We start from the raw sequence: 23,980 nt of genomic DNA on the forward strand, positions 1-23,980 counted from the left end.
CAACATTTCATCAATCTGTCGATTTACTTCAGTTCTATAGATTTCAGGGTAGCGATAACTTCTTGTATAGACCGGGATTTCGACGGTGGTTCTTATGATATGCTTTATTTCATTCGTGAAAGTCAAAGGATTTCCATCAATGTGAAATATATCTGAGTAATCTTTAATCACCTGTAAAATAGCTTGCTCTTCTTCGGCATTCATATGATTGGTTCTAATTTTTGATAGATCGATTTTGTTAGTTTTGTGATGGAGTAGATTCAAATTATTGCATGCATTATGATTACGTAACTCACTTGGATTAATACAATTATAGTTCTCAAGCGATTCGACTGACATTGGTTTGTGAATGGTAAATTTCTTGTCTGACGTAGTGGGGTTCAAAATAGAACAATAGGCTTTGTTTTCTTTCACTTTCACTAGACACTGAGGAATTTCAAGTCCGGAAATGTTTTTGTATGATACTATAGCTTCACCTTCATTCATATTTTCAATTGGAATTTCTATAATGGATTGAGTTCTAGCTTGTATCAGAAATGATTTTATTTGTGTCATTTGATTTTTGGTAGGGTTCGTTGACTTCACTTTTGAATCATTTTCTTCAGCGTTAAAATAATAAATAGGTAGTTTCATTCCATTGAAATCAATACTGTCATTAATGAAATCCAAATTTATTTTAATTTTTTTCATATTGTCAAGTCCGAGAAGAAGGTCAAAGTTTTTATGAAAATCAAAAAGATAGAACGTGTGTTTCGATTTTCCTAATAAAGAAATCTTTGTACTATATTTCTCTTGTGAAATACCATGCGCTGTTGCTACTTCAAAAGGGTCTTCTATCAAGTTTTCTTTGTAACATTCCATACCTATGAAGTTCTTCACGAATGACCTAGTGCTTCCTGTGTCGATTAGTACTCTAAATCTTGTTTTAGGATCAATGAAGTAGGAAAGTTCATTTTTGTCATCTTGTAAGTTCATAATTGAAAATTTCTTTCGAGGCTCGTATCCTCTAAAAAAACACTCTGATTTGGTTTGTTCGGCTGGCTGGAAATACGTTTCATTCTCGTTTTCAACGGAGAGCTGTTTGAATTCGTATGATAATTCTTTCTGAGCGTTTTCTCCGAAATTATTATCAAACTCATCATTCTGCATTTCGTCAATTGGTCGACCTGTCATTTGAAACAGTCTTGGTCTTTTTTGGGGACGATTGTTGATTGAGGAAATGCTCATTGGCGTTGGTTGATACAAATTTTGGGGTCTTGGTTGGTTGTAGTTTGGATTTTGAGCTCTTGGCTGATTTGTGTTGAAATACTGTGGTTTGGGTTGATTGTTTTGAAAATGTTGTTGAGGTCTGTTCATGTGTTGATTTTTGTTTTGAAAGAATTGGCCTTTCTGATTTTGAGTGTGATAGAACTGTTGTCTCTGAGGATAGTTTTGCATTTGATAGCTGGGATTACTTTTGTGTTGGATTTGAGTGTTAGGCTTTTTCAAATTAGAGTGGTCTTGAAAGAAACCAAATTTGAACTGGAAGTCGTTGGATAGCATGTTTAGAGCACTGTCCAACGAACTGGGATTTTTGGTTCTCATGAGAGACCCGAGAGGCTCTCTTAATCCTCTTAGCAATACTTCAAGTGCTAATCCATTTACATACTGACACATGACTTCTGATATTGTAGGTTGTTTGTTTCGGAAATACGAGATCTGTAAATTCAGAAGTTTTTGGATTCGTTCATAGAATGAAAAGGGTGATTCACCTGATTCTTGTTTTAGTTCAGCCATTTCAAGATTGAGAGTAAAGCAATCTCTCTTGTCCATGTAACTATTGATCAAAACTTTTCTTAAGTCAGGCCATGCATAAGTTTTAGAACTAGTAACAATGTCAAGAGCTGGGCTTTTAATATGAGCAAGAATAGTAGAATACAAGACAATTCGTTTTGGAAATCATCTGGATTGGCAGTTAAGTAAAATTTCGCTACAAGTTTGTCACAAATTGAAATAAAACGATTTAGCATAGTAGGCTCTCCTGAATAATCAGGGATCATGTACAAGAATTCTTTCTTAAGGGTAGGTACAGTTTGGGGATTGGTTGCTTTATCATTGTTGGAATTCATGGCCCTTAGTCATAGATAAAATTACAAGAAAAAGAAATACGAAAATAGTAAGTAAAATTAATATTATCCAAGTTTGTAAATCACAAATAATGTTTGTTACTCACAATACTAAAATTGAGTTCATCTTGTCACAGTCCCGGGATGAAAGTCTCCAAAGGTAGAAGACCTTAGAAGTTGAAGTCCGTAGTAGTCTTTAGAAGTTGAAGTCCGTGGTAGTCCTTAGAAGTTGAAGTCCGTTGTAGCCCTTAGAAGTTGAAGTCCGTAGTAGTCCTTAGAAGTTGAAGTCCGTTGTAGTCCTTAGAAGTTGAAGTCCGTAGTAGTCCTTAGAAGTTGAAGTCCGTCGTAGTCCTCAGAAGTTGAAGTCCGTGGTAGTCCTTAGAAGTTGAAGTCCGTGGTAGTCCTTAGAAGTTGAAGTCCGTTGTAGTCCTTAGAAGTTGAAGTCCGTAGTAGTCCTTAGAAGTTGAAGTCTGTTGTAGTCCTTAGAAGTTGTAATCCGTAGTAGTCCTCAGAAGTTGAAGTCCGTGGTAGACCTTAGAAGTTGAAGTCCGTGGTAGTCCTTAGAAGTTGAAGTCCGTTGTAGTCCTTAGAAGTTGAAGTCCATTGTAGTCCTTAGAAGTTGAAGTCCGTGGTAGTCCTTAGAAGTTGAAGTCCGTGGTAGTCCTTAGAAGTTGAAGTCCGTTGTAATCCTAAGAAGTTGAAGTCCATGGTAGTCCTTAGAAGTTGAAGTCCGTTGTATTAGGAAGTGGGAATTTATCGTCTATAGTCTTAGAATTCAAACCGCGATAGTCAATTACAACTCGAAATTTCTTTTTACCAGAAGCATCTTGTTTCTTTGGAATGACCCATATTGGTGAATTCCAAGGTGAATTGGAGGGTTGAATTATTTTTTGTTCCAACATTTCATCAATCTGTCGATTTACTTCAGTTCTATAGATTTCAGGGTAGCGATAACTTCTTGTATAGACCGGGATTTCGACGGTGGTTCTTATGATATGCTTTATTTCATTCGTGAAAGTCAAAGGATTTCCATGAATGTGAAATATATCTGAGTAATCTTTAATCACCTGTAAAATAGCTTGCTCTTCTTCGGCATTCATATGATTGGTTCTAATTTTTGATAGATCGATTTTGTTAGTTTTGTGATGGAGTAAATTCAAATTATTGCATGCATTATGATTACGTAACTCACTTGGATTAATACAATTATAGTTTTCAAGCGATTCGACTGACATTGGTTTGTGAATGGTAAATTTCTTGTCTGACGTAGTGGGGTTCAAAATAGAACAATAGGCTTTGTTTTCTTTCACTTTCACTAGACACTGAGGAATTTCAAGTCCGGAAATGTTTTTGTATGATACTATAGCTTCACCTTCATTCATATTTTCAATTGGAATTTCTATAATGGATTGAGTTCTAGCTTGTATCAGAAATGATTTTATTTGTGTCATTTGATTTTTGGTAGGGTTCGTTGACTTCACTTTTGAATCATTTTCTTCAGCGTTAAAATAATAAATAGGTAGTTTCATTCCATTGAAATCAATACTGTCATTAATGGAATCCAAATTTATTTTAATTTTTTTCATATTGTCAAGTCCGAGAAGAAGGTCAAAGTTTTTATGAAAATCAAAAAGATAGAACGTGTGTTTCGATTTTCCTAATAAAGAAATCTTTGTACTATATTTTTCTTGTGAAATACCATGCGCTGTTGCTACTTCAAAAGGGTCTTCTATCAAGTTTTCTTTGTAACATTCCATACCTATGAAGTTCTTCACGAATGACCTAGTGCTTCCTGTGTCGATTAGTACTCTAAATCTTGTTTTAGGATCAATGAAGTTGGAAAGTTCATTTTTGTCATCTTGTAAGTTCATAATTGAAAATTTCTTTCGAGGCTCGTATCCTCTAAAAAAACACTCTGATTTGGTTTGTTCGGCTGGCTGGAAATACGTTTCATTCTCGTTTTCAACGGAGAGCTGTTTGAATTCGTATGATAATTCTTTCTGAGCGTTTTCTCCGAAATTATTATCAAACTCATCATTCTGCATTTCGTCAATTGGTCGACCTGTCATTTGAAACAGTCTTGGTCTTTTTTGGGGACGATTGTTGATTGAGGAAATGCTCATTGGCGTTGGTTGATACAAATTTTGGGGTCTTGGTTGGTTGTAGTTTGGATTTTGAGCTCTTGGCTGATTTGTGTTGAAATACTGTGGTTTGGGTTGATTGTTTTGAAAATCTTGTTGAGGTCTGTTCATGTGTTGATTTTTGTTTTGAAAGAATTGGCCTTTCTGATTTTGAGTGTGATAGAACTGTTGTCTCTGAGGATAGTTTTGCATTTGATAGCTGGGATTACTTTTGTGTTGGATTTGAGTGTTAGGCTTTTTCAAATTAGAGTGGTCTTGAAAGAAACCAAATTTGAACTGGAAGTCGTTGGATAGCATGTTTAGAGCACTGTCCAACGAACTGGGATTTTTGGTTCTCATGAGAGACCCGAGAGGCTCTCTTAATCCTCTTAGCAATACTCTAAGTGCTAATCCATTTACATACTGACACATGACTTCTGATATTGTAGATTGTTTGTTTCGGAAATACGAGATCTGTAAATTCAGAAGCTTTTGGATTCGTTCATAGAATGAAAAGGGTGATTCACCTGATTCTTGTTTTAGTTCAGCCATTTCAAGATTGAGAGTAAAGCAATCTCTCTTGTCCATGTAACTATTGATCAAAACTTTTCTTAAGTCAGGCCATGCATAAGTTTTAGAACTAGTAACAATGTCAAGAGCTGGGCTTTTAATATGAGCAAGAATAGTAGAATACAAGACAATTCGTTTTGGAAATCATCTGGATTGGCAGTTACGTAAAATTTCGCTACAAGTTTGTCACAAATTGAAATAAAACGATTTAGCATAGTAGGCTCTCCTGAATAATCAGGGATCATGTCCAAGAATTCTTTCTTAAGGGTAGGTACAGTTTGGGGATTGGTTGCTTTATCATTGTTGGAATTCATGGCCCTTAGTCATAGATAAAATTACAAGAAAAAGAAATACGAAAATAGTAAGTAAAATTAATATTATCCAAGTTTGTAAATCACAAATAATGTTTGTTACTCACAATACTAAAATTGAGTTCATCTTGTCACAGTCCCGGGTTGAAAGTCTCCAAAGGTAGAAGTCCTTAGAAGTTGAAGTCCGTAGTAGTCCTTAGAAGTTGAAGTCCGTTGTAGTCCTTAGAAGTTGAAGTCCGTGGTAGTCCTTAGAAGTTGAAGTCCGTGGTAGTCCTTAGAAGTTGAAGTCCGTTGTAGTCCTTAGAAGTTGAAGTCCATGGTAGTCCTTAGAAGTTGAAGTCCGTTGTAGCCCTTAGAAGTTGAAGTCCGTAGTAGTCCTTTGAAGTTGAAGTCCGTTGTAGTCCTTAGAAGTTGAAGTCCGTAGTAGTCCTCAGAAGTTGAAGTCCGTGGTAGTCCTTAGAATTTGAAGTCCCTGGTAGTCCTTAGAAGTAGAAGTCCGTTGTAGTCCTTAGAAGTTGAAGTCCGTAGTAGTCCTTAGAAGTTGAAAGTCTGTTGCTCTTTGCTATTGTTAACACTCCACTATACTGTTCACTTATTTTATAATTTTTCACACTTGTCCCGATATTAGGTGACTGAGTAAGAATATAATTTTGCAAATAACACTATCGAATTTTAATAATATAATAGTTCACCAACTTATTCAATTTGATACGAAGTTATTTTGATGATAGTTCACTTATTTAAGTCCTGATGTTAGGTGACTGATACAACTTTTTCGTAAGTTCATGAACACTTCATTAACGGTTAAAACCGAAAAACCAAATTCTCGTTTTTGAAGTGTCCTACCGACTGCGCCAGTTAAGATTGCGATTAATCAAATAGTCTTTTTAAAAAATGAATTTATTTGTTAACCACATATTACAATAATTTTATAGCTCCGTCCGCTAGCTTGGAACTGACTACTAAATACAATGTTACCTTCCACTACAACTATGCTACATCAACAATAATGGAATGAGGAGTGCTGACTATATAAGTAATTAGCTATATAACTTACAGTTATTATTCTCACCTAGTGACTTAACGAACGCTAGTGATATTTCTGTATAATCTATTAGGTAGTTTATTATTTAATAGTTGTGTCTAGTTTTCCTCCCATGTGTCATAGTGTTTTAAGTAATAAATCTAATCAGTACAAATCGCCTCAAGTGTTTTATTAGTGTAGAAACCCGTAACAATATAATAATTAGTCATGAAAAACTATTGATACTGTTGTAAGTTTGATCATCTTATCAATTACCCACGCACTCATTCCATCACTCTCACACAAGCAAAAAGCTTATCTGGGCATCATCCCAATAAAATCTATTAAAAATCAAATCATAATTTTAGTCTAAGTATTTGGTCTTAATATACCGTATTTGACATTTATTCAATATCAAAGATATCGGGAGTATTAATTTAGTATTTAGTGCATTCATACTAAATCGGTGAATACAAAATATTTATTATTCTTACAAAAGAAAAAACTATTTAAGAATATTATTGGATTCTTTTTCAACCAACTTTCATGTAAAAATTGTAGTGAGTGTTGTTTCACATTATTGTAATGTTTTGTTCAAATGATTGTTGGTTTGCAGGCACAGTGAGCTGTTGACTTCGGTGTGCAGCAGATCAGGTCAACTGCTGAGGGTGGACCCGTTGTCTGGGACTGTGTTAGCGGCCACCTTGCTTTGTCGTGGTGACATATCTCTCTCGTCTTCCAGAGACTTTGTCGATCGGTAATTGTTACTGACATCAAATCATTACCAATTATATCTACAGTAGCCAATTGTTACTTTAAAGAAGTGCAAACTAACTTTGTCGGTACCAATGCTCATTATCAGTTTTAAGGCTTGGACCGACATTCTAACAAAAAATGTTTCTTCTTCAAAGTTGAAGTCAGCCTTTTGAAGACATCCTTATACCCCTGTTCAAGATATACAAGGTATGTACCATTAATAAATTACTTAATTTCATAATTAGGAATACTGCAATCAAGCATAGTTGGCTTATTTCAACTTCAGCCCGTCCCCGCGCCGGAAAACCAAGGATCTACCTACTAGACTACATCTGTAAATGGCTCTAGTTGAATTCTTCTGGTAACCTGCCTTTAGTAACTAACTATAGTCAATGAAAACCTTATTTTGCCACATGTTGCATTTGCTTTATGGCCAATGTTATTTCTTACGAGAATAGGAGCCTTTCTTATTGTTGCCGTTTTTATGCTGATTCTATTAAAATGAGCTACGCTCTCTTTTCCAGTTCTCCTCTCACACAATTTGGCCCGCCGCAAAGTACACCCACGCAATCCACGGCCCACGCTTATCCACGTTCAAGGTCAAACACTGGGCTGGGTCTGTCAACGCAAAGTCAACCCACGTTCCACGCAAATCTCAAAAAAATCCGAGTATAGCCGAGAAAACTCGACAAAAGCCGGCAGAGTATAGTTTGTATAAGATAAGTTGAGACAATATTAGAAGAGCAATGTACCTAGAATATTTTATTCTAGTACATTGGTTGAGAATATTTGACCGAGCGAAGTGAGGTCTAAGATTCAAGTCGACGGTTTGGCATTTCTCTTGTTGTTTAAATGTTTATATGTTGCGCATTTACGGCGAAATGCGGTAATAGATTTTCATGAAATTTGACAGGTATGCTCCTTTTTAAATTGCGCGTCGACGTATATATAAGGTTTTTGGAAATTTTGCATTTCAAGGATAATATAAAAGGAAAAAGGAGCCTCCTTCATACGCCAATATTAGAATAAAAATCAGACTAGAGAATTATTCATCATAAATCAGCTGTCGAGTGGATTATAAATCGCATGCCATTACGCATGCAATCCAATATCTCAATGTAACTTGGTAAAAAATTAGCAGCTGTGTAGACTATAAATTGCATGCCTCATTGAATGCAATAATGCAATTTTTATGCACTATTAAATAGGATGCAAAGAACTTATAACAGCTTGTCTGGGCGCCTAGATGTCTTCTGGTTTTCTCGCGCTAAATTCCGGAAAGCGTTATATTTATGATAATTAAATCTTGTGTAAGCATGATCTGATCAAATAAATAGTTGGTGTATCAGTGTGGATGAAAATATACAAGAGAACTCGTTCAAAAGTTTGTACACAACTGACAACAGGGCTATTGGTCTATAGCTTTTTGGGTCTCTTTGATCTTTTCCTGGCTTCAATACTGCTACGACCTTTGTTTGTCTCCAGGATTTGGGGAGCTCGGCTCTAACCATTACTTCAGAAAAATACTTTGAGAGCCACGTTATAGCTTTTGGTCCCAAATTCTTGATAAACTCAGGCAGAACTCCATCAACACCTGGTGCTCTATTGCCTTTCATCTTTTTAATGGCAGCTGTAATCTCTTCAGAACTTACCAACTCAGCCAAAAAGGATTGTTGCATGCAGTTTTTCAACTCCTTCTGTAGTTTCCGCTCCATTTGAGCTTTCAGCTTTGGGGGCACATCTATATTACCATTTTCCTGGAAGATGTCAGCTATTTGATCAGGAGTCACATCCACTCTTTTTATGGATCTTGTGTTCCCATTCAGCTTTCGGAGTAAGCTCCATGATTTTCTGCTGGAGTGAGTGAAATCAAGACTCTGCATGGCTTCCATCCAACGATTGCGTCTTCCTTCATCCAAATTTTTTATCAGGCTATTGGCAAGCTCATCAGTTGGTGAAACTCTATATTCAGCTAGTAAACCATCACATTCCGCATTCCAACATGGGACATAATTCTTTCTATGGCCTCTTGGGATAGATCTCTTTGCAGCCATGAAAAGCAGTCTACTGAACCGTTCATAGTTTGGTATGTTAATAGGGATTCTGGATACTGTTTTTTCCACTTCTTCAGTAAACTTTGCCCAAACTGCCTTACGGAGATTCCACCTTGGGAGTTCAGGATTTTGAACACATGGCAACCTCATGCCAATCTCTAAGACCACCATACTATGTTGACTTCTAGGGAATCTTGATTCAACTTATCTTGTCACATGCAAAGGTCTACCTTCCCTATTACATGAAACAAAGCACAGATCTGGAGTGGTAGAAGTTCCTCATCTGGCAGAATGAAAAGTACTGCCTTTTGGTATCTTTTTTTAATTCCCCCTGCTCTAAATTAGCTCACAAACTGAATAGCACCTTTCAGTCATTAACAGGTTTTCAACCAAAGTTTAGTATTAAAAATTCATTGGAGTTGGTCAACAATATAAAGCATATTCCTGTTCTATCATCTTATAAACTTGTGTCATTTGATGTTACTAATTTATTCACTAACATTCCGGTGGGAGAAAGTCTTGAAAGAGCTGAGGAAATAATGAAAGCCTCTATAAATGATCATACACTCAGAGAAGAACTGATAGGATTGATGAAGTTATGCATTCAGCATAATTATTTCAAATTTAACAGTAAATTTTTTGAACAAAGAGAGGGGTTGGCAATGGGGTCACCCTCTCACCACTCCTAGCTGAATTATTTATGGATAAGTTAGAAAGTAGAATCATCGAAAAAAGTCATTTCAAAGATAAAATTGTTTACTGGTTTCGATATGTTGATGATATTATTTGCTTATGGAAAGGAAGTAACAGACAATTAGACAATTTTCTTTCCTATCTGAATGGATTACATCAGAGTATAAAATTCACTGTAGAGGTAGAACAGGATTGTGTATTGAATTTTCTAGATTTAAGAATAGATCATAGCACTGGTTTTCACAAGTTTTCTGTTTTCAGAAAACCAACCCATACTGATGTTATCATTCCTCTTCATTCTTGTCATCCTATTTTTCACAAACTTGCTGCTTTCAATAGCATGGTCTATAGAGCACTAACAATACCTATGAGCCATCATCATTTTGATATTGAGATCACTAAAATTAAACAGATATCTGTCACAAATGGGTATGAAGAAAGTATGGTGGACAGATTATTGAGTAAAATTAATAGACAAATTTCAATCAATTCTAGCTTTGTAGGCTCAAACTGTGAGGAGAAGACTTGGATAACAATCCCATATTTAGGCCTTGTATCTGATAAGATAGGTAGGGAATTGAAGAGGAATGGATTTAATGTTGCTTTCAATACCAAACCGATTTTAAATAGTCTATTTAGCTGGAGTAAAGACAAAATTGATATTTGGGATAAAAGCGGGGTGTACAAACTTAAATGTGATGATTGTAATGTTTGTTATGTGGGTCAGACTGGTAGAAGTTTCAAAAGTAGAATTAAAGAACACATCAGAGATTGGAATAAACAAAATGGGGAATCTAACTTTGCAGAACATTTGATAACAAATAATCACAAGTTCACAGTTAAGGAGAATGTTGAGTTTCTGCATGTTAATAATAAAGGCAGATCTTTGAATATTCTAGAGGCTTTAGAAATAACAAGAGTAATTAAGGAAAATTCCCAGTATAGTTTAAATGACCAGATTCATTTCAACCAATACAACACTACGAATTTAGTTTTATCATAAAATTGTAAGCATACATTAGTCAATAGTTTTCCCATATACATATTTGTTTTATTAACTTTCACACTTGTTTTCTTGGTTCTTATTTTGTACTGAAAGTAAATTTTATTATCATGGCGATTCTGCTGCTTAAGCCGCCATTTTGTCACACCGTTGAGTGGGAGGAGACTGTCTAGCTAGGCCAATGGCAGGCGTTCATGCCCTCGACCAATAGCAGTACTCGCCTACTAGTATAAATTCTGCTGCTCTTGTATTTAGTTTTAGTTTATCAGAGATTGACAATGGTGTAATAACCGAAACCGGTCTTTCTAATTATCAATAAATCAGTGGTTTTTTGACAATTTCTTAGTCTTTTTCATTCAATATGAATAATTACCACAATATCAACTTCTCAACTACACAAAAAAAAAGAAAAAGAAGACTTAACAAAATTGATAGTTTCTACGTAACAACTAATACTGATAAAAGTAAGATAAGTCTGGTTTATAATTTTGGTGAGAGGGTTGATGTTATGATATCTTTTACAAAAATAGTAATTATTATTAAAACATCCAAAGGTTCTGCTTAGCAATTGAAGCTTAGCAAATTGCTCTGCTTAGCAATAAAAAATATTTCTCTCTTGAAGAATGGAATCACCTGAATGTGTTACGGGATTCTAATTGTATAAGAGTTTCGTTTTCTGATAAAAACATTCCTATTTTCATATTAAATGATGGTGAAAATGGGGTACTTATTGATCTTTTGAATAGAATAAATGATTGGAGTAAATTCAATTACCCTTTGATTATAGGAATTGATTCTTTTAACAATCTGGGTGAAACTTATTTTGATATTCCTGCCACTGAACTCTTGAGTACTGTCATAGGAGCTAGAGATTTGAAGTTTATTTTTTATTATCGAGGTTATTGTGAAATTAATTTTCTTAATATACCTAAGCTATCTGATAGTCCGGGAGTTGAGTACCCTGTGGGATTCTTTGAAGGTAATAATAAACGTGAAGCATTCATAAACTCTATGATTGAATTACGGTCCCTACTTCAAAACACTGATAACGAAAATGCTAAAATATATAAAAATATTCTTCTTAGGGTCACGCATAGAAACATGTCAATATCAGGTGATGAACTAATAAGCGTCCTGAATAACAATATGAACATCTATGATAATAATTTGAAAAGATTCCTATTCAAAACAAACTCTGAATACCGAATGGGATATTGCTTGGAGCAGGGTGAAAGTTACGTAGAATTTCAAGAGGATACTTTAAAATTCTCTACTAAATAACGATATGTTTTAGTCACGCGTAATACTACACTTATGCTGAATAGCGAATTAATAAAAACTATAAATAGAGTAACTCTTCATGAGTGTAAACTTTCCAAAATAAAATGGTATGACGGTGTTCCCGACTGTGGTGAATCTTACTTAATAGTCTCTCGCATCATGAGCCTGGCAAGGATCCAGTACTCACTCAAACACGGGCAGGTATTAAAGCAATCCGTGAAACTGTCATTGAAAGGTATGGTCGAAAACATTGTAATCGTCTTAAGCTTGATTACAGGACAGTTGGCTCATATATAATAAATCATAATCAGAATAAAACATACGATAGAGTTTTTATTGATGAAGCTCTACTTATGCATGCGGGTTACATCGGTTTTATTGCTAACTTGAGTAAGGCCTCAGAAATAATTGTAGTTGGTGACGCAAACCAAATACCCTATATTGAGAGAAGTAATTATGCCACAAGATGGCATAAAATTTCAGAATTCTGCGAACCTTCTACAAAACAAACGGTAACTCGTAGATGTCCTATTGATGTTTGTTTTGTCCTTTCCATTGTCTATGAAAATATTACGACGCTTAATGAAAGAGCTATCTCAATTCTGCCTACTTACAGAAATGGGGAATACCATCTGATACAACCCGACACTTTGATATTAACAATCACCCAAGAGGAAAAACTTATGGTGGGTGATACTATAAAGTGGAGAGAGGATGTTGCACTTGACACAATCCACGAAGCACAAGGGCTAACTCATAAAAATGTTATTCTAATCAGAATTAAGTACAAGGAGAATGAAATCTATAACAGCATGCCCCATGCGATTGTTGCTTTGCCTAGACACACTGAGACTTTCAGGTATTTAACAACCAGTCTAGTAGATGATGCTGTGGACAAACTAATTAAGAAACTTAAATTCATAGATAGTGAGGGGCTTGTTAAATGGAACAAGGAAAAGAGAAGTGGACCTGATGATATAAGTTATGAGTGACACTGAAGAAGTTCTGAATATTTTAGAAACAGAAAATGAAACAGATGTAATCGACGATTATTTGAACTATCACTTTCACGAGGACAGAAATAAAGATGCTGAGTGTTTCAATATTATGTCTATGAATATACGTAGTTTGAATGCTAATTTCGATCAGTTTATTTGCTGCCTCAATGAATTGAAAACTGATATTCACATTATAATATTAACGGAGACCTGGTTGACTGCAGATATGCTGTTCATTTTCAACATTCCTAGATATACGGCAATAAATAAGTACACTAAACAGAATAAATGTGATGGATTATGCATGTACATAAAAGATTATATAAGATTCAATGAAGTTTCACTCGATATTACTGATGCCAATGTAGTTAGTGCTGACTTAAGAATTGATGATTTTATTGTGAAGGTGATTGGGGTTTATAGATCACCAAGTAATCGAAATATTGATAATTTTCTTAATAGTCTGAGTAATGAAGTCAGTAAAATTCCTAATGGAATAAATGTATGTGTGGCGGGAGACATGAATATAAATACACATTCAACTAGTTTTCCTGTTCAAGATTATCTGCATATTTTCAATAGTAATGGCTATAAGTCTTACATAACTGGTGATACCAGAGTAACAACCACAACAAACTCTCGCATTGACCACATTTTTTATAAAAATTCAGGCAACCATTCTAAGTCCATTAAAGGAGCTATATTTAGGACAACCATAACTGACCACTACGCGGTTGTACTGAACTTGGTGAAGGTTCCTATCAATAAGGATAAGAGAAACGTATTGATAAACACATTAACTAGAACCAACTATCATGGAACTATCATTGGAACGCATAAGGAATGAAGATTGGGAAGAGATCTATACCGTGAATGGAAGCATTGACACTATTATGGATAAATTTGACGATCGTTTGACCAGTCTCATCAATCAATGCAAGAAGGTAAAAGAGATACCTAACAGACTTCGTCCCCTGAAGCCATGGATATCTGAAGGCATCATAAGATCAATAATCACGCGGGACAAAATGCATTCTAGACTCAGAAGAGATCCTAATAACAATATCTTAAATAATGAATATAAGGCTTATCGTAATGGATTGAATAAGATCATAAATCATGCAAAGGAAGTCTACTATAAAGGGAAAATTGAAAATTGTAATAACAACAGCATGAAGTTGTGGAAGTGCATTAACGAAGTTATAGGTGAGGTCAGTATCAAGGACAAGAGTACTGAACTTGATGCTCACTTGATTTCACAAATGTGGGTAAATTACAAGCTCAAACTATCAATATCCCTGATAATACTGGTGATCGATTTCCTGCAATACAGATCGATAACACATTTTTTATGAGACCAACGTGCCCAATTGAAGTTGAGGCAACTATTAAAAATCCAAAGAACAACTGCAGTCCTGGTATTGATAGTCTAGGTAATATTACGCTGAAGAAAATAGCCAATTTTATATCTCAACCTCTCGCTTTCATTTTTAATAGATGCTTTGAGGAGGGATATTTTCCCGAGCACCTCAAATCAGCCAAAATAAAACCTCTATTCAAACAAGGTGACCCGACTAATCCCTGTAATTATAGACCGATTAGTCTTATCAGCAACCTTGCTAAAATAATGGAGAAACTAATAAAGTCAAGAGTTGTTTCTTTCTTGAATCTTAACAAAATAATCAACAAGAACCAATTCGGATTCCAAAATGGTAAAAGTACATCTGACGCTCTAATAAAATTCATCAATACTTTATCTGATAAAAAAAACTCCAATAAGAAAACTATTGCGGTCTTCCTGGATATACGCAAAGCTTTTGATACAATACCTCATAATACTTTGTTCAATAAACTGGAGTCGTATGGTTTCAGAGGAGTCTCGCTTAAATTGTTCAAAAGCTATCTGAGTAATAGAACCCAGTCCCTAACCATAAATGATCAATCTAGTGTAACTAACTCAACTTCTTATGGTCTTCCTCATGGTACTGTACTTCTTCCCATCCTTTTCATACTCCATGTAAATGACTTTTTAAATTTAAGACTTCTAAACTCAACTGTGATATCCTTTGCAGATGATACTGCAGCTATTTTTCACGGTAATTCATGGAATGAAGTTCATACCATAGCTGAAAATAATATGCTTTTAATTAAGAAGTGATTAGATAAGAATACCTTAAGTTTAAATATTGAAAAAACTAATTACATAACTTTCTCTGCAAATAGAGTAGGGCAGCCTAACGAGAATCAAGATTTGAGACTCCATTCTCAGTGCAATTTAAACTTGGGTAATTGTGATTGTCCCAACATTAAAAAAGTCAATAATACTAAGTATTTGGGAATTATAATTGATGAAAACCTTAAATGGGATGTTCATATTAAATACATATGTAGAAAAATTAGCTATTTATCTTTTAAATTTTACCAAGTTAACAGAATTCTTAATAAGAACCACCTGAAAATGATGTATCATGCTCTAGTCAAGTCAATTCTGCAGTATGGAATAGTTGTTTGGGGAGGCTGTTTCAACTGTCATATTGCTGAATTATTTGTAGCACAAAAACTGATAATTAAAACTATATTAAGCAAACCCAGGCTCTATCAAACGGATATGGTTTTTAGTGATTTTGAGGTCATGACTATACGTCAATCATACATAAAAACCGTAATTGAGTACTTAATAAAATATAGATCCGATTTTCCTCTCAAAATAAACTCTACTCTTAATTATTATAATCTAAGGGCCACTGCTAACAAATATGTAACCTATAACACTAATATTGAATGTATAAGGAGGCAGTTAATTTACATAGGTACTAAAATAATAAATCTCATTCCAAATCACTTTCTCATGGACAATAAGATCAGCGGAAAAATTAAACTGGATATAAAAAACTGGACGTACAGTAATTTCTTCTTCCATTTAGATATATGACTCGAGATTTCTGCTCCAGCATTGTTTTTTCATTAGTTTTTTCATTTTTCAGTGGACTCGCTTACCTTTATTTTGTGTACCTATTCCTCTGTTTTCTTCCTTCCCCCCATTTCTCCCTTCCCTTTTTTCCTCATTACTTCTCTTCTCTTCTTTGCCTGCCTATTACATGGGAAACCATAGTTGGCTAGGTATCTTCCTCTCTTTTTTTCTCTTCTCCAACACACCCAGACACAAAGCCCATGGTTTTTTATATTTGTAACATTTCATTGTGTTTTATTTGTTTCGTAATTCTTTGTAATTTTGTTTTGTCTTGTTTTGTGTGTTTTTAATAATAAATTGAAATTGAAATTGAAAAAAAATTAATAGCTAAAATAACACAGTATTGTCTCTCGAACTTTCTCTGCTTTGAACTTGGGCTGTCCTGTTGCCAGTATGTCTTGAAGGAGATTAGCTTTTGATGTTAGCATTTTTGATACACCAACCCCAACAGCCATTAGCCGTTTTCACACCGATATCTCGCCGACACGACATACAGACAGTATTTACTCTGATGAACAGTATAAGAGGAGGCTGTGGTTTATAACTGCGCGAGGTCTACTGTTCACAGAACTACTTGTACAGCTGTGAGCATGCGCCTTTTCCGTATCCATCTCTGAAATAGACTGATTAACAAAGCAGCTGATTGCCTTTAGAAAGACTTGAACCAGACTGACTAGACAAAGCGAGCAGAGTAGTTGATGGCGCATGAGCTAGTTGTAGTTCGTGAAATTAATGTTCTCGGCTGTGTCCTGGGTGCAGTTTGCGGCGCGGGGCGCGCCATTGCTAGCAATGCTTTTACAAAACTTCCCACGGCATGGGTTGGAGTGGCGTGGATTAGCGTGGGTCTACTTTGCGGCGGGCCTTAGCTCACATGCTTTCTAGCTTCTGTGAAATCTGGCAGCATTGTACTCCATAAGAGCAATGCTGCAATGTAAGACTTGCATAAACTATAGAACATGTACTGGAATTTATTGTAAGAACTAGACATAACAGCCAGGGGTGCCCACAAGGGGGGGGGGGCATTGTACTCCATAAGAGCAATGCTGCAATGTAAGACTTGCATAAACTATAGAACATGTACTGGAATTTATTGTAAGAACTAGACATAACAGCCAGGGGTGCCCACAAGGGGGGGGGCATGGCGCAATTTGCGCCATCAACATTTTTGGGGGGGGCATGATTTTTTGTATATTTTATGTCAACATTTTGAATTATGATTAAAAAATCAAGGTATTGAATAGAGATATCCTAATGTACTTAATTTTTCCCACCTTTACAATGCTATATTTTGCTAAGTGTAACTCAATATAAAGCATAAGCACAATTGATAATATTTTGTATGCAGGAATTTTAGTAATTTTAAGCCTATGAGTTTGAAGGTAAATCTTTGACAAAAATGGATTATAACTTCATCATCCACTATTATTCTGATTTCCTTTGCTTCATTTTAATTTTTAATGGTCCTGTGTTTGAGTTTCCTTGCTGTTGCAAGAAATATGCGATATTTTTCTCATTTTCACAGTTTTGACAGTTTTTCGATATAAACAGTAATGCAAGATCAATTTAGGGCAACTCAGCTTATAGAGTATGAAATTTTCTCTCATTTGAGACCAATCGCAAGTTTCTATCATGCATTGTACTAATTTTAGAGACTCTTTAATAACAGTAAAATCGCAAGAAAAATGAGAAAATAAAGATCATCATTCAGTTGGCTGTAACTTTTGAACGGTATTGAAAACAGAAGTATATTTCATGGGAGTGAAAAGAGGAGAAAATTCATCACAACCTCGACCACTTTTTGGATTTTGCATCTGAAGTGTTCCACAAGATACGCAACGTTGCATATGCGAGACTGTGAGAATGGGGAAAATATCACAAATTTCTCGCACATTCAAAGTTGCGTATCTTGTGGAACACTTCAGATATAACATCCAAAAAGTAGTCCTGCGCGACCACTCAATTCATTGGAAATTTATTATCTTTAATATTATATGGAGAATGCTTTTTCTCGAAAAATTCAAAGTTCTCGGGATTAAATGGAAAACTTGAAAAAATCCAAAATTTTGGGGTGAAGTCGCCTTCTGGTGTGTCAGCAAATTTCAGATTAGAATTCAGCGCCCCAAAATATATATAGAACCATCGGAAAAAATTATTTCGGGGCTGTTTCCTGAAAAACGACCATTTGACTGGACTATAAGTTGTTATCCTATTATAATAGCGAGCAATTTATGTATATCTATGTTCAACGGATCTCGGAAACGGCTCTAACGATTTTCACGAAATTCGGAATATATTAGGTTTATGATATCAAAATTCGATTGCACTAGGTCTCATCCCTGAGAAAACTCCCTGAAGGACATGAAAAGGATAATTCATCCTTGGAAAAACAGATGATGATTTCGTCTGTGAATAAATCACAGACGAAATATATTTTTCGTAGTGAATAAATCAAAATTCGGGTAAGTAACAGTTTTGGGCTGTGCCTGTTAGTACTTCCCCAATCATTTTAAAGAAATGATTATCAATGAAATAAATCTGTTTATCAATGAATAAATAACGAGCAAAGCTCGGTGCCCCGATATTTGGTATTAATAGATAGAATTTACAAAATTTACTTGTTCAGATGATATCTTTATTCCAAAAACCAAACCATTTAAAGATACATTTTGTTCGACTTGTGTTATTTACTCCTGTAATGTTAAAAAGTAAATACTACCAACAACACAACATCAGTGACTAGAGACTACCAACAACACAGCTCCGCTCTAGAGTACCTACAAAAGCATAAAGAAATTATTACGAAAGAAGAAATTATAATAAATATTCATAGTTCATACAGAAAGTTTCTATCTAATCACAGTGGATTGAGATTAATTCGCAGAGGAATGCAAAAATTTCTCTCACAAAAGCATGTTAAATTTTAATCCTGATTCAAGTCACGTGAACCAAATCACAGAAGACCATCTCAAAAAGATAGCTTATCTGATTGGTTCTACTGGAATTAATCAGGATTAAAATTTAACCGGCTTTTGTACAACTGTGCAGTTTGTGGCGCGGGGCGCGCCATTGCTAGCAATGCTTTTACAAAACTTCCCACGGCATGGGTTGGAGTGGCGTGGATTAGCGTGGGTCTACTTTGCGGCGGGCCTTAGCTCACATGCTTTCTAGCTTCTGTGAAATCTGGCAGCATTGTACTCCATAAGAGCAATGCTGCAATGTAAGACTTGCATAAACTATAGAACATGTACTGGAATTTATTGTAAGAACTAGACATAACAGTTAACAGCTGCGGTTTAAAGTTAGCTTTAAACGAATACAACCTCATAATGTTGAAAATTTACAAATACAAATATAATTTTTAAAAAATCAATGTGATCAAGATCATCGTGACCTTAAACATTATAGAAAAGCATAGCTAATTCCTCTGCTCTGGCTCTGATCCTGGCTGATAATACTCACTAAGTAGACTCTCATGGATGTTTGTAGATTCTTGAAGAAGAGCAAATTGGTGGCATGGAACAGGAATGGAGTGAAGACCGGCTTGTGCTCAGTGCCCCCGGTTGATGCCCCCCGCTCCCTGCTCTGCCTCACCAACTCCACGTCTGTGTCAACTCTGTTCAGCGAAACGCGCCAGCACTTCGACAAGCTCTACAACAGAAAAGTAAGCCATTCACTTTCAACTGTCAGCATTCGTTGAATGGGAAGCTTTTCTGTTATTCTCTATTGAATGAATTTGAAGTTTTGTTATAAATTTTATAAGTAATGCTGATAGTTTAAAGGGCATCTTAGGGCCCCGTTACAAAGTTATATTATATACGATCATAGATATGTTACCAACTTTTATCAACGGTTTGATTCTATTTAATATCAATGATAAGATTGTCAAATGCTTGACATACTTCAAAAATCATACTTGATAAGCAAACAAATATTAATGATCATACATGATCACATACAAAATTTTTATGACCATACATTATCACATACAACATTTTTATGATCATACATATAATTGTGTAATTGAACTATTTGAACCTGGAGTCAGTTACTTAGGGCCTGGACACACATTTATTTGATACATTCAACATTGCCAGGTCTTTCAACACCTATGGCTAACACACTAAATCATGACAAGCAAGAAAATAACAACACATTAATTTTAATTAACATAAATTATAGCTAATTGAGGAACTATATGCAAATAACGAAGCATATTTGATGAAGTGATGAAATAGTTTGAATGAACAGAAGTGAGAGAAAAGTGGAAAATATGAAATGAATCTTCAAATGAATAAAAATGATGATTTATTAAGTTCGGCTCAAAACTAGAGCAATGGAATTAGAATCATAGAAAATAAGTAAAATGATATAGTACGGTATGTGTTTTGGGGGAATGTGATGAGGCAAAGGTTGAAGTGGTAGGATTGTAAGGCTATGTGAGATGAAGTTTTAAGGATATAAAAGTACCCGGATTTTCGGTGGAGTTCCACTACTCTAGTAACAGAGTTCGATCTGCGATCAGAGATGTTTTAGGAGGATTTAGATACAGATACGTAAGATCGCTCTGATCGCAAATCACAGATCGTTCTGTGTGTGTTGTCTTCAAGCCAATAACGATTTACAAGTCCTGAAATTTTAAAGATAGACTTTCACATACTCGTCATATTATTTGTTTATTTTTTTCAAATTTGATCTTGAACTTTGGGTCAGTTACTTACGGTATAGTAGTCCTGAAATTTAGAAAGAATGCTTTTGCACACTAGACTAATGAATTTTACTACTGCTTTGAGCTAAACAACGAACAGGTAAATCTGATTGAGGTAGCAGCGTTTAAGCTTTTTTTACAATGGTACTAGGTGAGGCGATGGCAAAGTTTAGCAGAATAGGCGTAGCTTTGAGCTTTACGGGTTTGGTCCACTTTGTCAGATTAAAAAAAAGAATTCTTGTTTGTTTTAGGCTCATACACACCATTATTTGAAGACTGATGGATTTGAAGCACAGGATTTCGATTTGGCTCGTAATAGTTTGATGGAGACTTTAGATAAATATGTGATTGCTTGCAAAAAAGTGGACATACCTAGAATCAAGCTGGTGTAACTTCCCATTTTGATTTATTACCTGTTTCGATGCCATATTCTAATAATGTTTGTTTCTTCATGTCAAAAATGCCTAATTTTTATAAATGTACTTTTTTAATCATTGTAAACTTTGAATGTTTTTCATATGTCAGATAGTTGCCATTGTAGATGTTTGAATTTTAACCTAGCCATAGATAGTTAAGGTGACTATTATTATTATTTATGTGTAAGTGTACCAATAAAGTATTGATAACAATAATAATCATTCTGATATACAATTTCTTTCGCTCCTACTATTTTCTACAAAGTTCCAGCTGGTGCCGTAAATCAATTATCCAAGTTTTTTACTACAGTAAATTAAATTATTGAGTCAGTTCGCCTCGAGTCGTCGTGGAGTAAGCATCGATTGTTTGTGTGCTCCCTTTGTTGTTACGATATATTTTAGTTCACCGGTTAATTATGTTGTGTTTGAAGTGTGATACGGATGCTCCTAAACAGGACTTTTCAACATGTAACTCGTGTAACACAAAATGCCATTTTTTGTGTCAATTAATGAAAGAGTCTAATTTTCGAAAAATGTCCATTGAAAATAAGGCCAAGTGGAAGTGCATAACTTGTAAAACAGGGGCGGGCGCATCGTCGGCTATCGCTGCGTCAGCGGCAGTACAGTCATCGTCTACTGCTGCGTCAACAGTGCAGTCATTGTCTACTGCCGGCGAGGATGGCTCTAGGGCAACGGTTGCTGGTAACAGACAATCGCTTTCTCAATTGGATTTACAGGCTATTTCTAATGTCGTGAGAGAAATTATATGTGCTGAACTGTCTCCTACTTTCAAAGAGGATTTTTATTCTATGAAAGTCTCTATAGAATTGATTTCTGATGAGTTCGATTCGTTTAAAAACGAACTTGTTAGTTGCAAGGAGGAAATTAAATCTTTGAAGAAAGACGTTAACTCGTTGAAAAATGAAAATTTGAAGTTGAAAAGTGAACTGTCCGATATGCAAGGTTATACTCGTAGAGAGAATGTAATTGTTACCGGCGTTCCAGAAACAAATAATGAATCGATGTTTGAAGTTTTCAATAAAATATCATCTGCTATCAAGAATCCAATTGATTCGAAGGGTCTCAGTGCCGCGCACAGATTACCATCAAGGGGAAAGGATCAGATCAAGCCCATTGTTTTCAAATTCGTCCGCAGACAAGATAAAGAAGACTGGTTGAACCACCTCAAACAGGCTGCGAGCCGCGATGTTGGAGGTCCAGGTATTTCAACTAAGATGGTGAATCGATCTTTTGCTGATGGTCGAGTGTGTGCTTATCAGCATCTGGCCCCCTCTACAATGGAATTGTTCAGGGAAACGCAAAAACTAGCGATTCAGAAAGGCTATCAGTTCGTTTGAGTTAGAGACGGAAAATTTTCGTGAGGAAGGAAGAAGGTAGGAAGCCGATACCGGTAAGAAGTGCAATGGACCTTGAAACCATCTAGATCAGTGGTCGCCAAACAGTCGATCGCGAGCTACCGGTAGCTCGTGGGGTGGTTTTTGGTAGCTCACAGAAATGCTTGGGTTGTCAACCATGCATTGAGAAACATGGCTACAAAATTTTGAATTTCTCACATATATAACTGAGAAGTTGAATGATTTAAATTTGCAGTTTCAAGGAAAGATAAGGACATCGGTGGAATGATTTGAACTGTAAAATCGTTTTCCAAGGAGCTTGTGATGTGGGAAAAGAATGTCGTCCAGTTTGAATATAAACACTTTTCCAGTCTGAAGAAAATCAATGACGAGAAAAATTCTTCAAAGCACCCCAGCATAACCAAGAATAAGTTACAATTCAGACTTGAGACAACAGTTTGATCAACGATTTCAAGATTTTAAAAGCATATCGAATATGGTACAATTCGTCAACTCTCCTTTTGTAGAGATCGATGCAGAAGATTTTGCAGCTTGTGTTGTAAAACATTTTGGTGGAGATCAGGCTTCAGTTGAAATGGAATTTGTGGATTTTTAAAATGATCTTGTCTCTCAGATTACTTTCTACAACTGGAAATATTTGGCCTGAAGTCCCCAAAGAAAAATATCCAATTATTATTCAAGTTGCATTGAGGTTGAAAGCTATGCTCAGCTCTACCTACTTGTGTGAATCATCTTTTTCAAGTATGAAATTCATACAAAATCGATATAGGAGCAGACTGACTTATGAACATTTCTTGGACAACTGCATCAGAATGGCGGCTACAACGTCAAGAAAATACTTGATCGCCAAAAAGAGTTCCACTGCTCCCATTGAAATGTACATTTCAACTTTTGTTGTACTTTTTGCTAAGAGACTAGTGTTGTACTTTTCAACACTAGAAATATATCTTTATAGGCGATAAAAGATACTTTCTTTATTCTAATATTCGTTGGTAGCTCACTAGAAGATTTATAAATGCTATTCTAGCTCACAGGCTCATCAGTTTGGCGACCACTGATCTAGATGATAGCAAACATTGATTTGTCATCTGGTTAATGTTGGTTATTGATTTACTATGCCGATTCAGGATCATGATTTGTCTGAGGACATTTATGAAACACTTGAAGTTAATGATTTTTTTAGTTTTTCTCTGCAAGATAGTAATAACTGTATAAATATAATTCATATGAACATTAGAAGTATTAGGAAAAATTTAGATCAATTCGTTTATTATCTAAATAATAGCCAAATAAAATTTGACTTAATCGTTTTAACTGAAACTTGGATTTGTGACGATTTTGAATTTGATTTTAATTTACCAGGCTATACTAATGTTAATGCTGTATCTAAATTCTCAAATAGTGATGGTCTGTGTATTTTTATACATGAATCGGTAGTTTTTAATTTAAAGGAACTTATGATTGATAATGTGAATCCTCTGAGTATCAGTTGCAATATTGATGGTTATGACCTCACAGTGATCGCTTTGTACCGTTCTCCTTCATTATCTATAAATAACTTCATAACTAGTCTGGATAATCATTTGAAATCTCTAAA

General features: G+C 35.2%; 2 protein-coding genes across 2 annotated transcripts in view; one reads left to right on the top strand and one right to left on the bottom strand.

Moving 5' to 3' along the window:
* LOC111049658 (Bardet-Biedl syndrome 4 protein) overlaps positions 1-19,465 on the bottom strand; it is a 69,089-nt gene extending 49,624 nt beyond the window's left edge. Inside the window, exon 1 of the mRNA XM_039421422.1 lies at positions 19,346-19,465. The gene's annotated coding sequence lies outside the window, so the exon portion shown is untranslated. The remainder of the gene's footprint in view (positions 1-19,345) is intronic.
* Positions 1-21,226, top strand: part of LOC111049663 (tubulin epsilon chain) — a 47,851-nt gene extending 26,625 nt beyond the window's left edge. Inside the window, exons 8-10 of the mRNA XM_022335796.2 lie at positions 6,747-6,887; positions 19,373-19,547; positions 20,843-21,226. Of these exons, the coding sequence (XP_022191488.1) occupies positions 6,747-6,887; positions 19,373-19,547; positions 20,843-20,983 (457 nt within the window). The 3' untranslated portion in view covers positions 20,984-21,226. The remainder of the gene's footprint in view (positions 1-6,746; positions 6,888-19,372; positions 19,548-20,842) is intronic.
* Positions 21,227-23,980: the final 2,754 nt, after the last annotated feature.

The sequence above is a fragment of the Nilaparvata lugens genome, chromosome 2, assembly GCF_014356525.2.
Source record: "Nilaparvata lugens isolate BPH chromosome 2, ASM1435652v1, whole genome shotgun sequence".
Taxonomy (NCBI): domain Eukaryota; kingdom Metazoa; phylum Arthropoda; class Insecta; order Hemiptera; family Delphacidae; genus Nilaparvata; species Nilaparvata lugens.